Source organism: Lissotriton helveticus, chromosome 3_2, assembly GCF_964261635.1.
Source record: "Lissotriton helveticus chromosome 3_2, aLisHel1.1, whole genome shotgun sequence".
NCBI lineage: Eukaryota > Metazoa > Chordata > Amphibia > Caudata > Salamandridae > Lissotriton > Lissotriton helveticus.
Window position 1 is genome coordinate 269,248,982 of NC_136062.1, and position 12,879 is coordinate 269,261,860.

Here is a 12,879-nt window from a genome sequence, read left to right on the forward strand (position 1 = left end):
GCCGCGGCCCCATAAATCTCTTCGTCGTCTCCTACCTCGTCGACGTATTCAAGGCCTTGACCCACGACTCCGTCGTCGTCTACCGGATCCGCCTCGACCTCCGTCTCGGGTGGGGAGATTTGAAGATGATGACCCTGGTCCTCTTCTTCTTGGTCGCCGAAGATGTTTTCCGGATCCGGGACCGCTTGTCTAGCTTCCATGCGCACCGCGCGCCGAAGCTTGAGAGTCTTCTTAGACCGGAACTGTGCACAGGCCTTGCACTTGCCGTCGTCGTGGTCAGGCGAAAGGCATTTGTTACAGACGGGGTGTAGATCGATGTGTGGGTACTTGGACCCACAGAGCGGGCAGTACTTAAACGGGCTCCGCTCCATGTTCAGAAAAGTTTTGCAGTCGTGTCGCGATGAGAAGGCCTCAAAGTCCGAAGAGCGAAAGAAAACTCCGCTTATTCCGGCTCCAAGAGACGGAAGACTCGAGACCGTGCGCAGACAATACCGACGCAAAAAAAGCGAGGCCTTTTGGCCGCTAAAAGTTAGTTTTTCTCGGTTTCGACAGAAAGACGTCGAGACCACATCCGAACCCAATGGCGGAAAAAAACAATCTGGGGATGGAGCCGATGCCCATGTGCACTGTAGTCCAGGGGAGGAGCCACCTATCTCAGGATACTTCGAAGACTCTTCCAGGACAACAATGTGCGATCATCCGGACCCAACACTAGGCGGCGATCTAATGCTAAGATATGAATTTAGCAGCCCACATGCCTCGAACATCCTCTTTTAGGGATGCTTTATGTAGCTGCAACCTATGGTAGTTGGCAGCTCTGTGCATTGATTCAATGTAGCCTACACTGTCATGCGGTGGATTGTGCTTGTTAGGGTACAAGTCAGGATCATTGCTTGTGGGCAAATTGGTGTTGTAATCGTCCCATGGGTCCTGTAGTGGGTGATCATCATCCCCATCCCCATTGCCATCCCCATCATCCTGGTTGTCAGGTGCATGTGGTGGTGAATGCTCAGGTGAAATTGGTTGAAAATGAGGGGAAGGGGGTGATGGAAGAAGAGGAAGAGGAGGAGGGGAAGGGTTAGTTCCAACAATTCTCATCTTCAAAGGAATGTGATATTCCTCTTCTGTATCAGTACTTCTTTTTAAAGTCACTTTAGTGGTGATGTGTCCAGCCTGTGGATGAATATACAACACTTTCTGTTTCGGATCCAGTTTTTCGATCGAATTGTCGAAACTGTGCTTTTTTAGGAATTTCAGGACATCTAACCGTTTTGGTATTGGAGTCTTAGGCGTTGGTGTCTTGGGATCCGAAGTGTGTTTCGGTGCCGAGTAGTGTGGGTCGGAGCGGATTTGTGTTTCGACCCCGAAGGTCTCGGCTTGGAGTTCGATTTGGCGTGAGTCTTTTCGGAGCGGGAAGGCTTTTTAGAAGGCTTTGGTGCCGAGCCAGAAGACGGGGCCTAGGAAGCGTGGTCTCCGTGCCGACTGGGGCCAGAGGGCGCAGGTTTTATGTGGAGTTGGATCTTGGGACGAGGGGGGATCTGTACTCATAGTACGTTGTCCATGTGGGATGTCTTCATCTTGTTTGCAGTCGAGCTCTGAGATGGCCATAGGCTCTTGCTCCTCCTCGGTTCCCATGGGCTCCCCGGCATCTTCGTCCGATTGTAGCCCAAAGATGTCTGGAATGGAGCTTGTGTGCTGGCTTTGCATGTTGTGATGTCGAGCCCAACGGTCGGAAAGTGTTTTCTTGGAGTGGAAAGCCTGGCATGCATTGCAGTCCTGTTCTCTGAGTTCAGGAGACAAAGACAGGTTACACACTTCGTATGAGTTGGTGCGCAGGTATTTCGTGTGACACCGAGTGAGTAATTTGAAAGGAGTTCGTTCCTTCAACACGGTTAGGCCCGTCGGCCTTCCACGAGCTTTCCAATCGAAAGATAGTTTTTATAAGTAAATATGATATGCAATAGAATGGGAGACACGATTGGGAACAATACCGTCAAGGGCGAGTGCCTTGCGCACCAAGGGAACCCGAAGGAACGGTGTTGTACCGGAGCACAGTACTTTACGTCCAAACCCGATGGCGGAAACAAACAATCTTTCAAAGGAGTCGATGCCCATGTGCACTATCACCGAAAGGAGGAGTTACCTATCCTGTGACTGGAAAAGACTTCTTCGAAGACAAACATAGTGCAAACATCCGGACCCAACACTAGATGGCGGGCTATGCACAGCATGTGATCTACAACTCACATGCCTCAAAACAATACTGTTTTCCATTTTCTGCTACCATGACTTTCTTGCAGGTATTTGCATGCATTGTTAATTCAAGAACAGATACATTACTGTACTAGTGATAGAAGAAGAGAGCCTGAGAAGAAGGCAGTTAAAAAGAAAATGGAGAGCCAGAGCGCTAACTGAAAGGCCTATTCACCATCTTTTGTAATCGGGCCTGGTTTCACAAGGACGATGTCATTCCCATGTCCTGTGTGGGATTGTTTGCTAATGTTGCAGTCGCAAGAATGGAAAAGCACAACGGTACCCCTGATGATGTGTAAAGAGGGGTGTTGCTCTCGGGATCCTGGTGGAAATAACTGTTGTTCACACCGTCTGAGTTTACCGTACTTTTCTTTGGACTTTGCGCGGTTCAGACCTCTATGCTTCCCTTTGATTCTTTCCTAAGTGTGGCTTAGGCTAACACTTACTCCTTTGACACAAGAAGACTCTTGACCGACCTTCTGCAATCCAGACACTTTCCCTTACTTACTATAATTCGTTTGTCTCGCCTCTACTACTTACTTAGATTTTTCCTATTTCCCTGCAGTTCCCTGATTTTTTAAAACCCTTTAGGTTTCTAAACCATCCTCTTAGCTTGGACTCTAATTTAGGTGTTTCTAGATTAACCTATGTATGGATGAGAAAATCTGAGACTCTTCGTGCAGCATCTGATACTAATTCTGATCTTTCGTATTGCTGTGACTGAGCTTCTTATTTGCTAATGGTGGTACGCCTAAACTTCTTTAGGAGGTTGGGTTTCCCAGTTGTTAGCATAGCATGGTGCTGAGAGTCGTGAACTTTAATTTGATTGCTAACTTGTAATAAACCTTCTTAACCTTAGTTAATGATTACAGGCCTTTTTGTGAAGCTAAATGGATTTCACTGATAATTGAAATTCATTGATGAAAAATTAACTTCCATCTTCTCTCAGTCGGATAATAAAAGGTCGATCGGAGGACGAATGGTAAGAGGGCTGGCCCAAAATTATACAGAAGGTAGTGAGAATAAAAAAGAGGAGATATGAAGTGCAAATCTCAAAGCTCTTGTTGGTCGCTTGGTTACATATGTATCTCAAATACAGCTCAATGGGTTGCTGGGAGTTCTTTGTGCAATAGCCTTTCACCCTACAATGTTAGTAAGTTGAGTAACACTCCCCTACTACACAGTGGGTGACCCACTGCCTGGAGGTGAGGAACAGTGCATCGCCATACTATGGAGATGGAGGTGAGACAGACAGATGGACAGATACTGTAATCGAATGGAACACCATGTACTACTCACGTGTTGCTGAACTTTAGAGGGAGTTTCCTTTGCATTTTCTCTTCACATCTCTTTGACAGAAGGCTTAGAAATTCCGTTTTGAAAATCGATTCCAGCAGGCTGTCGTATTCTTGTTCGTGCAGGATAAAGAAGTCATCTTGGAGCGTGCTGTAAAGAAATTCAAACCATTGAGAATTCAGTTGACATTCACTTAGATATGAATTGAGACTATTTGTGCTTCCTAGCTCGCTAACCTTTGTGATTTATAAATGTAAACTGAAGCTGGAATAGCTTGTGTGTGCTCACAGAGACTTGGGTATAATAAAGTTGTTAAGGTATGAAATGCAGGCTCAGTCACAGGGGTTGACTGTCCAAGTGGAAGCCAGTAGCCTCAGTCGCTCACTGGCATTGTTTGGAGTATAACATCCAGTAGTGGCTGGTGTCAAAGCAGAGTGGCGGGGCTGAGGAAGGGTAGGGATAACGGATGCCGACAAAAATGCAAAAAACAAAAACTTACTTGCCACTTCGCCACTCTTCTGCTCCCCTCTGGATCCAGTTTACTAAAGGCACAGGCTCCCTGACTCCCCCTGCGGCCAATCCAGATGCTGCTCTCATGCTGCTGGCAGCATGAGAGCAGCATCAGGATTGGTCTGAGTGCCCTGGATTTGCAATCCTAGAGAGACTGGGAGCCTGTGACTTCTGTCTCCAGCCCGACATCACAGCTCGGGTTGGAGACATCTCAGTGCACATGTCGATTTGGGCCCCCTAAGAAGGCCGGCGAAACCAGCATGCGCACTGACAGCAGTGTGTACCACTCCTCCTGCAGCCTGTCACCGATTAGGCCCCACCCCCAAGAATCAGCTCGGTGAAAGAAAAATAAAACGATAATAAACCTGTTTTATTATCGTTTTATTTGCAAAGTTTTGCTGGCAGGAGGAGTGACGCTCTGCCGCTGTAGCAGAGGAGCCACCGCTGTCAACAACCATCTATGGAAGAAATAAAGAGCAAGTAGCTAAAAGTATCCTGATGCTCTGGCTCGCGTGCAGTAGGATTTGGGACAATGCCCTTTAAAGAGTGGTAATTTGTTAGTAGGGAAGAATGACATAAATGCTAATATATTTGCATTGCCCACAAGTACATGTGATATAATAGTGCAGTACTTAGTGAAGAGAGAGGTGGGTTCTATTTCCTTGCTGGGAATATGGACCCTAGTTCTGTTAAATGTTGCTCATTAGATTAATACCCCTTTCCCCCAATTACCCTGTGTATGTAACGACTGACAGAGTAAATATATGTGACTGAAAATTATTAATCCTGTTGTCAAAATAGTGCCGAAATTTAAGGGGGACTTCCAATTTAAATAACTACATAGAATTAGATATTAACATTTGTAAATTTACCTTAATGCACTTTAATGTTTTTCACATATTTACATGTAAGAATTAAATGAATGAAAATGTATATAAGAGACTACGTTTTAATACCTTCTGTCACTTTTCTTCAGTAAAAGCATTAGCATTTAAATAATTATGAACATTCTTGTAAAGGTTTGTGCTAATAAACTCTTCACAATAAAATAACACGCTTCGGTACATCAATTTACACTAGATGAATAACAAAAACCAATAACTAGATGAGCCTCTTCTAAAAGTGATAATTTCCTCAATAATACATAGTAATTGAGCATCAAGTAAGCTGATCGTGTGATGCAGAAAATGACAATGTAGTTCATCCTGGAACTACTTCTATCTAGCCCCACTGTCTAGCAGATTTGGCTTGTTTCAAAGTGGCCCTGTAGGAAAGTGGCTAATTAGTTGTGAAGAATGTGGGTCCTCCCCAAGTGATGAGCCCGCAACCTTCCATCTCTTCACAGTACTCTGTTGCAGTGGAGTAGTCAGGCACTCTGCCGCCCGTGGCGGTCTCTGCCTTTGCCGCAGCCGTGCTGAGGAGGGCGGGGGGGGACTGCTGCCGATGATTCTTGCGTTTGCCGCCCCCACTTGCCACGCCACTGCCCCATTGAAACACTTGACTCTCTCAGGGTAGGGAGGCAGAGCAGTCTAAGGCTTACTAAGGGGAGAGGGTGTGGGCTAGGATCCCAGTCCACAGGCAGACAGCAAACAACACTCAATAAATCATTGTCCAGTCCTGTCTTTAAATTATAAAAAGGAAAAGTACTTTATTATGTACACACTACTATTCATTTACAATGATACATATGATGGCAGGTGGAAATACTCAAGGAGATGCCCTCCTAGCAGCTCACACCCCTAGGGAGACCTCGACCCTATTACCACAATACTCCTCACTCATAATAGAGGCAATATAATGAGAAGTAAATATCATGAGGCTGGCCTACTGGCTTTGTTAGGGTGCCAACACATTAGCAAAAGCAAGAATATGCCATAATAGATAAATACAACACCCTTACAATCTTGATGATACTATCATTAGGGCAGGGAATGACTCACTACTATCTTTGTGATTGCCAATAAAGCAGTGACCTTCATTAAAACATTTAATGATTCATTATTAAGTTGGTTATAAACAATAAAGCATTTCATAAAATTCGTTGAATTTTATCACGGTTAACTTTACCATTGTAAACAAAGCATTTCAATGTCAATAAAATATATGCATGAGTCTTTCGTCTATGGTTGATATGCATTAATTGCAGCCTTAAGACCAACCAACGGAGATCTTCACACCCCAGAGTGACTGAGCAAAAGTGCAAGCACCTTCAATGATTAAAACTATCGAAAGTACCTCCCAGGACCTTGAATTATACTACCTGGGAGTCTTTAGTATGGTATCTGTGGCACTTCTGGTAGCCCCCAAAAGAAATCAGAAATGGTGGATGGTGCCCCTTCCATCTCTAGTGCACCATAAAGGCTTACTATGTACATTTCACGCCTGGGCTACTCTCTGTTTAGCTCATCAGGCCACAATGGGGGCTTACGGAGCGGTCCCCTGTCCTGAGGCCCTGTTTCTTTTTGAGGCGGCCCTGCGCTGCAATCCTTAAAACTGGTCTGGGTGCCCCTGCTCCTCTGTGGAGCACCAGGGTCACTAGCTGTCCTGGGCTGTGTGGGGAGCTGAAAGCCATGCAGCCCTGATGGCTCCCTGCTTGGCTGACACTACTCAGTGCAGGTGCGTTTTTGTTTTTGGCTCATCAGTCCCCAGAAGAATTGAGGTTTGCAGGGACACTAACAATTTTAATGGGGAACACACATCCTCCCCTACCTGCAGCATTTTCTTCACTCCCTGGGATCTTGGGCCTCCAAAGAAAACGGATGGGAGACACTATTCAGACCGAGTTTGCTGAGGGACCGCTCTTCTTCTCTCATTTTCTCTGCACCCAGTTCGATGGTGTTATTTTGCACCTCACAGCCATCTCTAACCACCAGGAGGGGTAACTATAGGCCACCCGGCCTCTAAATGTTTGTTTTCTTTTGGGAGCTTGATCTTACTGCATTTCCTTCTTGGGGTCTCCTGGCACCTCTTCTGGGCCTGGAATCTTCCTCAGAAGCACCCTAAGGCCCAAAGACTAAGTGTCCTCCCAGCCTGCGTCCTCCAGGTCCCACAGCCTCCTCTGGCCACTTGCAGAGCACCTGAGGCAGCAGGAGTCAGGGGGCTCCCCTTTCTGGAGGTCACCTCCAGCAGGACCAGTCCACTGAAGATGTAGGACAGCTCTCCAGTTCCAGCAGGCCTATACCGCTACTGTCTTTCAGAGGTTGTTAGGGGGCAAACACCACTGGTCCTGGAGAAACAAATCCTAGTTCCTGGTGCCAACTGATGCCAGAAGTCCTTGAAATCATCTTTGCAAGAGGGCTCAGGTGTTTTCCTTTTACCTTTTGGACATTCCTCTGGCGTTGCTTCCCCCAGGTCCAGACTATTCTCAATAGTCTCTCTAGTGTGCAAGGATTTTTAAGGGGGTGGAAAGTTTTAGAAGCTCTGCCCTATCCTAGGGTGACACATCATTACTCCCTCCTTTCCCCAACTCATCTGCACAGCATTTGGAACTTTCCAACTTGTGAATTGAAGAGGTCAGGTGAAAGACATCTCAGAGAGCCTCATAGCATACTCCGAACTGCTACAGCTGCCTGGTCCCTTGACTCCAAAACATGGAAGGGGAGCCCCTCTTGTGTTTGGCTCCAGAGCTCTGGATGTCTTCCTTTGTTTCTGTGACTGAGCATTCCCAGGCAAGGTGTAGTGTGAAAGGTAATTGGCACATGCAGATTTGTATCCACTCTTTTTCCTAGGAGCAGGCCTAATTATTGCTTATGGCCCTACTGTGGACGGAGGCCTTAGATCCTCCAGCTGGCCAGCAGAGAAATTAATTTTGCACAGCAAGGGTAACAAAGGCTTGTAATCTCATTATATGTACAAACCCTTAAGCATCAGAAAGAGTGCAGATATGGCAAAAGTGATATTGGATATGCACTCTGGGTCATTTTTACCATATGATCAGTGTGTCTATTCTATAGCCCTCCCGATGGTAACATTGTAATGTGGTGTACATTTCACCTACACTGTGTAATGCAGTGAAGCACATACACTCTCCAGATGTACCTACTCAGAGTATTCAAGGCCCACTCACATTAAAGGTATCACACCAGTTTAGCATGAATCTATGTCGAATCCCGCAGCCTTTTTCCCCGCAGGGAATCACAACGCGGTCGTTACAACGACCGCGTTGTAATTCCGCATACCATTACTCCGCAAGTCGTTGCGGGGGGCGCTGGATGTTGGAATAGTATAATTTACTATTCCAACTCCAGTCTGTGCGTACACTAGGGATGGTGTTGGATTTTAAATCCAACCCCCTCCCCCCGCAAGTCGTTGTTCCGACTTCCGGAGTAATGGTATGCGGAATCACAACACGGTCGTTGTAACAACCGTGTAAATACCGATTCGGTAATTGGGGGAAACATTGAAGGGTGGCAGGGTGTCACTTTGACACCCTGTTGCACCCCTCTATTGTGCATGGGTGCACATGTTGCAGACATACATGCCCTTAGGGCATGTATGTCTGCAACATGTCCCTTAGGGCATGTATGTCTGCAATATGGCACTGTTTAAAAAGCAAAACAAATGCTTTTTAAAGGGTTTTCATTATTTACCACCAACTTCCAGTTGGTGGTAAATAACGAATTCTTAGACCCCTGTAGCACTGATTGCAGTGCTACCTACATGTCAAAATACAGATTCGGTAATTTTACCGATTCGGTATTTTATAGAATCGGTAAATTTACCGAATCTGTATTTTAACATGCCCCTACATCTCCATCTTCAAATACCGGTCGGTAACGGCCGAAATCGGCCGTTACCGACCGGTATTTGGCGACCTACATCTGGCCCCTAATGTTTAAGTTTGTTTGTAGATCTTTATAGCATGGCTTACCCGTGAGGGTGTCCGGGTCTGTCCATGGGCACAGGGAGATCAAGCGATTTGCTCAGAATCTCAGGATATTGCACAGGTGCAGCGACTCGAACCCGAATTCCCAGCTACCGAGTTGGCAGCTCTGGCCGATGTGCCACACCCTCTCTAATCCATTATAAAGAACTTGCAGTGAGTGAGACTCAGGTAGTGAGACTCACTCATGACAGTATTTCATAAAGCAGGTAGTTTAAAAAGCGAAAAATCCAGGGGGATTAAATGGGCGGGACCCATTTCTCACATTCCCTATTCAGGTTCCATAAAAAACTTTCACTACAACTTCCTCTACTATTAAAGGGAAAGGTGGAGATTAAAAAACTATACACCTGGGTAGCAATAATTATATTAGGGCCCATATCTTCACAGGCCTGAATAAAAAGTACCCAGTCCATTATGTTGGCTCTTCTTTCGGTATTCGCTATGCTTCAGTTACTCACATGAATGAGTAAACAATAGTGAAAGCTCCTTGGTTTATAAGTGATTTTTAAAATCAACACTCTTAGCCAGTCAAACAAGGGGGTTATTTTTATTACAGCTACAAGAGGAAGTTCGGAAGAGAGTTGCTTTCCCCATCCGTCGTCACGATTAGTTTGTCTTCAGAGCCTAATGGGTTTTTGCCTCAAGCAGCCTCTTGTGGATCAATTAGCGCCTGGATGGGCCTTTTGCCACTTGGCCTGAATATTTGGCGGCTCTCTAAACAACCAAAGTCCAAGAGCTCTGTACTGGAGAGCACATCCTTTCTCCAGAAAGGCTACGCCCTTCTCCCGGCTTCTGTTTGGTCAAGTCCACACAGCAAAGATTTAACAGTCTGATTGAATGTAATTAAATAATGTGAATCTAAGTGGCATGTAATTCTGGCCTGAAAATTAGGAATTAAGACAATAATAGTAAATCCAGGGGTTCATGGCTTCGGTCAGGCAACTGGCGATAAAACGTCAGCAGCATAATGCATATGTAATGACAACTCTAAACTACGTATTAATGTGTGTATAATATTTTTAAACACTGAATAATCACTCAGAATGATAAGACTCAGTACTCCCAGAGCAGGTGATGCTTTATAGACAGTTTGAGTTTACTCGATAGCTCCACTCCCACATTTCGTTTTACCATGAGCATTACTCAGTAGCTAAAACAAACTAAGAATGTATAAGGACCACACATGGTATGAAACAAGCCAGGCATATGAAATGAACAAGCTCACAGAGTGTAACACATAAGAAGCATGCAGGTTATGAAACAAACAAGGACCGTGCAGGCTATAATACAAACATGAAATGCACAGCATGGAAACAAACAGGGATCAATCATGAAATGCAATAAAGAGCACACAGACAATAAAGCAATCAACAAGCATGGTACAACACAATGAAGTTGTGTTCAGGCTCGAAACAAAAAGGTATCAGGCAACAAGTGAAATAAACAAGGGGTATACAGACTGGGACACAAACAAGACGCATGCAGGGCCTGAAGCAAGCGGTTATCAAGCTTGCATACTGTGGAGCAAAAGGAAAGGTGTTAAACAGAGAGGAGCTGCAGGAAAATACCTCTTTTCCATGATCACACCATTTGATTTTTTTGTTTGTTTTTTAGCTATTTTAATTTGCAGTTTCAAAGAAAGAAATAAACATGACACGTACAATTTCACGATGAAGTTAAAGTTTTTACTCGGAATCACAGAATTGCCAATTACAAATACCCATATCTAATGGAAACATGAAGAATTGAATATCACCCCTCCCCAGCTATTACATGAACATTACATGTCAACTGAGCCTTCCTTGGAAGCGGATGGGGACATAATAGGAATGTCAGAGGCGCGCAATGTTTTAGACATCCTCATATGCAGACCTCCTGCCCACTGGAGGCGCTGGATGTGAGTAGCGAAGGAATGCCATGCTGAGCAGAATTTGGCCATCCTGTCTCAAAGAACACCCATCAGTTTCTCATCTGCATATATGGACCAAACCATACCCCACCACAGGTTTAACGGAGGAGGTAGTGGGTGCGTCCACATCTTCGCCACACCCAAGCGTGCTGCGAGGAGCAGATGGGAAATGAGACGGCCCTGCGGGGTTGTCGAAGGGAAGATCCTACCAGCCCACGGGTTGCACAGAAGAATTGTGAGTGGTGCTAATGGAATGCAGATGTTGGTTAGGGTCTGTATTGTACTCTGGATCTCAACCCAGAACGTTTGAATTACTGGACAAAGACACCAGGTATGTAGAAAAGTGCCCGTCTCACTAAATCCCTTCCAGCGCAGGTCTGAACCCCTAACATCTTGGCCAGTGGAACTGGTGTCAGATACCAGTGAATTAATAATTTATATGCATTTTCTTTGTAGCGGATACAAAGAAGAAGACTTTTGTCGCAGGTTGCCAGATGGCCCTCAGAGTGTCGTCAGGGATCTACGTGGCTAGTTCCTTTTCCCATTATGATACATATGCATGCTTTTTATAAGAAGCCAACTCTAGGTGGAATCGGTAAAGTCACGATATGCCTTTGCTGAGCACATTGTGATGATATAGAGACTCAAAGGGTGCATTTTCGCGCTAGAGAGCCTGGCGCGCAAGAGGTCTACCTGCCCAGTGGAGAACCTGGAGTCTAAAATCGTCACGTCGAGCTAGGGCAAATTTGGCAATCAAATCATCTCTGGACCGAAAGTCGCCATCATCATCGAAGTCACCCAGAATAGGGGAGCGGTCCTGGGCTCAACAAAAAGAGGCAGAGTGGGGTCACACCTGGGAGAGAATCAGAATCACATGCCACTGCGGGTGCTGACGTGATTCCGAATCATCAGTGGTGCTCGCAAAAACAGCTCGCCTGCGGTCGCATTACAATATCATCAGATACATTGCAGCACAAAAATGGCAATCCGGGTACAGCTTCCAAAATGAATTTATCCGGGCTGAAGCTTATCTACGATTTACAGATGCACACTGCGTATCAAGGATGATGATGAAGAACTAACAAGCTATGACAGTGATGCTGTGAGGAGTGGTCTGAGGTGCTTCACAGTTAGACTGGGCTAAAGGTAACATGCACACTCTTCCAGTCCTCAGAACTGGCACAGCACAGACTGAAAGAGTGCCAGGATGCTCATTCACACCTGTAGCAGGTACAGCACATGCAGCAGTGGGTACATCCCTCCCAAAATCATACACACAGAGACTCTGCACAAAGCAGTGCAAGACCTCCTGACAAGCAAGATACCGCATAGGCCTAGCAGTGCCTGTGCCACCTCGAGAGGATGTAGACATAGAGGCAGCAATCGAAATGCGTAGCTAAGCGTCAGCTTGAATAAATTCATTTTTTTAAAGTACCCAGTGTGCAGTTTTAGTTCCTGATGGTGGAAGGTGTCTGATGATTGATATATATATATATATATATATATATATATATATATATATATATATATATATATATATATATATATATATATATATATATATACATATATATACACACACACACACACACACACACACAAAGAATCCTCACATTTTGGATTCTGTAAAAGCTTCGTAGAATCCAAAAATATCCAAGGTCCATGCAGGGTATGGAAATACAGAAGGACTAGGCAGGGTATGAAAATAAACAAGGGCAATGCAGGGTATGGAAATACACAAGGACTAGGTAAGGTATGAAAATAAACAAGGACCCTGCAGGGTATGGAACAAACTAGAAACACCTATGCTGTTTTATAACCAACGAGCATGCAGGGTATGGAAATACAGAAGGACTAGGCAGGGTATGAAAATAAACAAGGGCCATGCAGGGTATGGAACAAACGATGAGTGCAAAGGGTTTGGAACAAACTGCTGTGTTCTGATATTTGAACAGGGGATAAAATCCCACAACTATTCAGGCTGCAGGGCTTGACATATAGAACAAATCATGTCAGTAAGTAGGCC

General features: G+C 45.2%; 1 protein-coding gene across 2 annotated transcripts in view; it reads right to left on the reverse strand.

Annotated features, from left to right (window-relative positions):
- Positions 1–12,879, reverse strand: part of MYO1E (myosin IE) — a 616,637-nt gene that overhangs the window by 76,514 nt on the left and 527,244 nt on the right. For both annotated transcript variants that reach the window (XM_078685186.1, XM_078685185.1), the window contains exon 23: positions 3,553–3,699. In XM_078685186.1, coding sequence (XP_078541312.1) covers positions 3,553–3,699 — 147 coding nt within the window. The remainder of the gene's footprint in view (positions 1–3,552; positions 3,700–12,879) is intronic.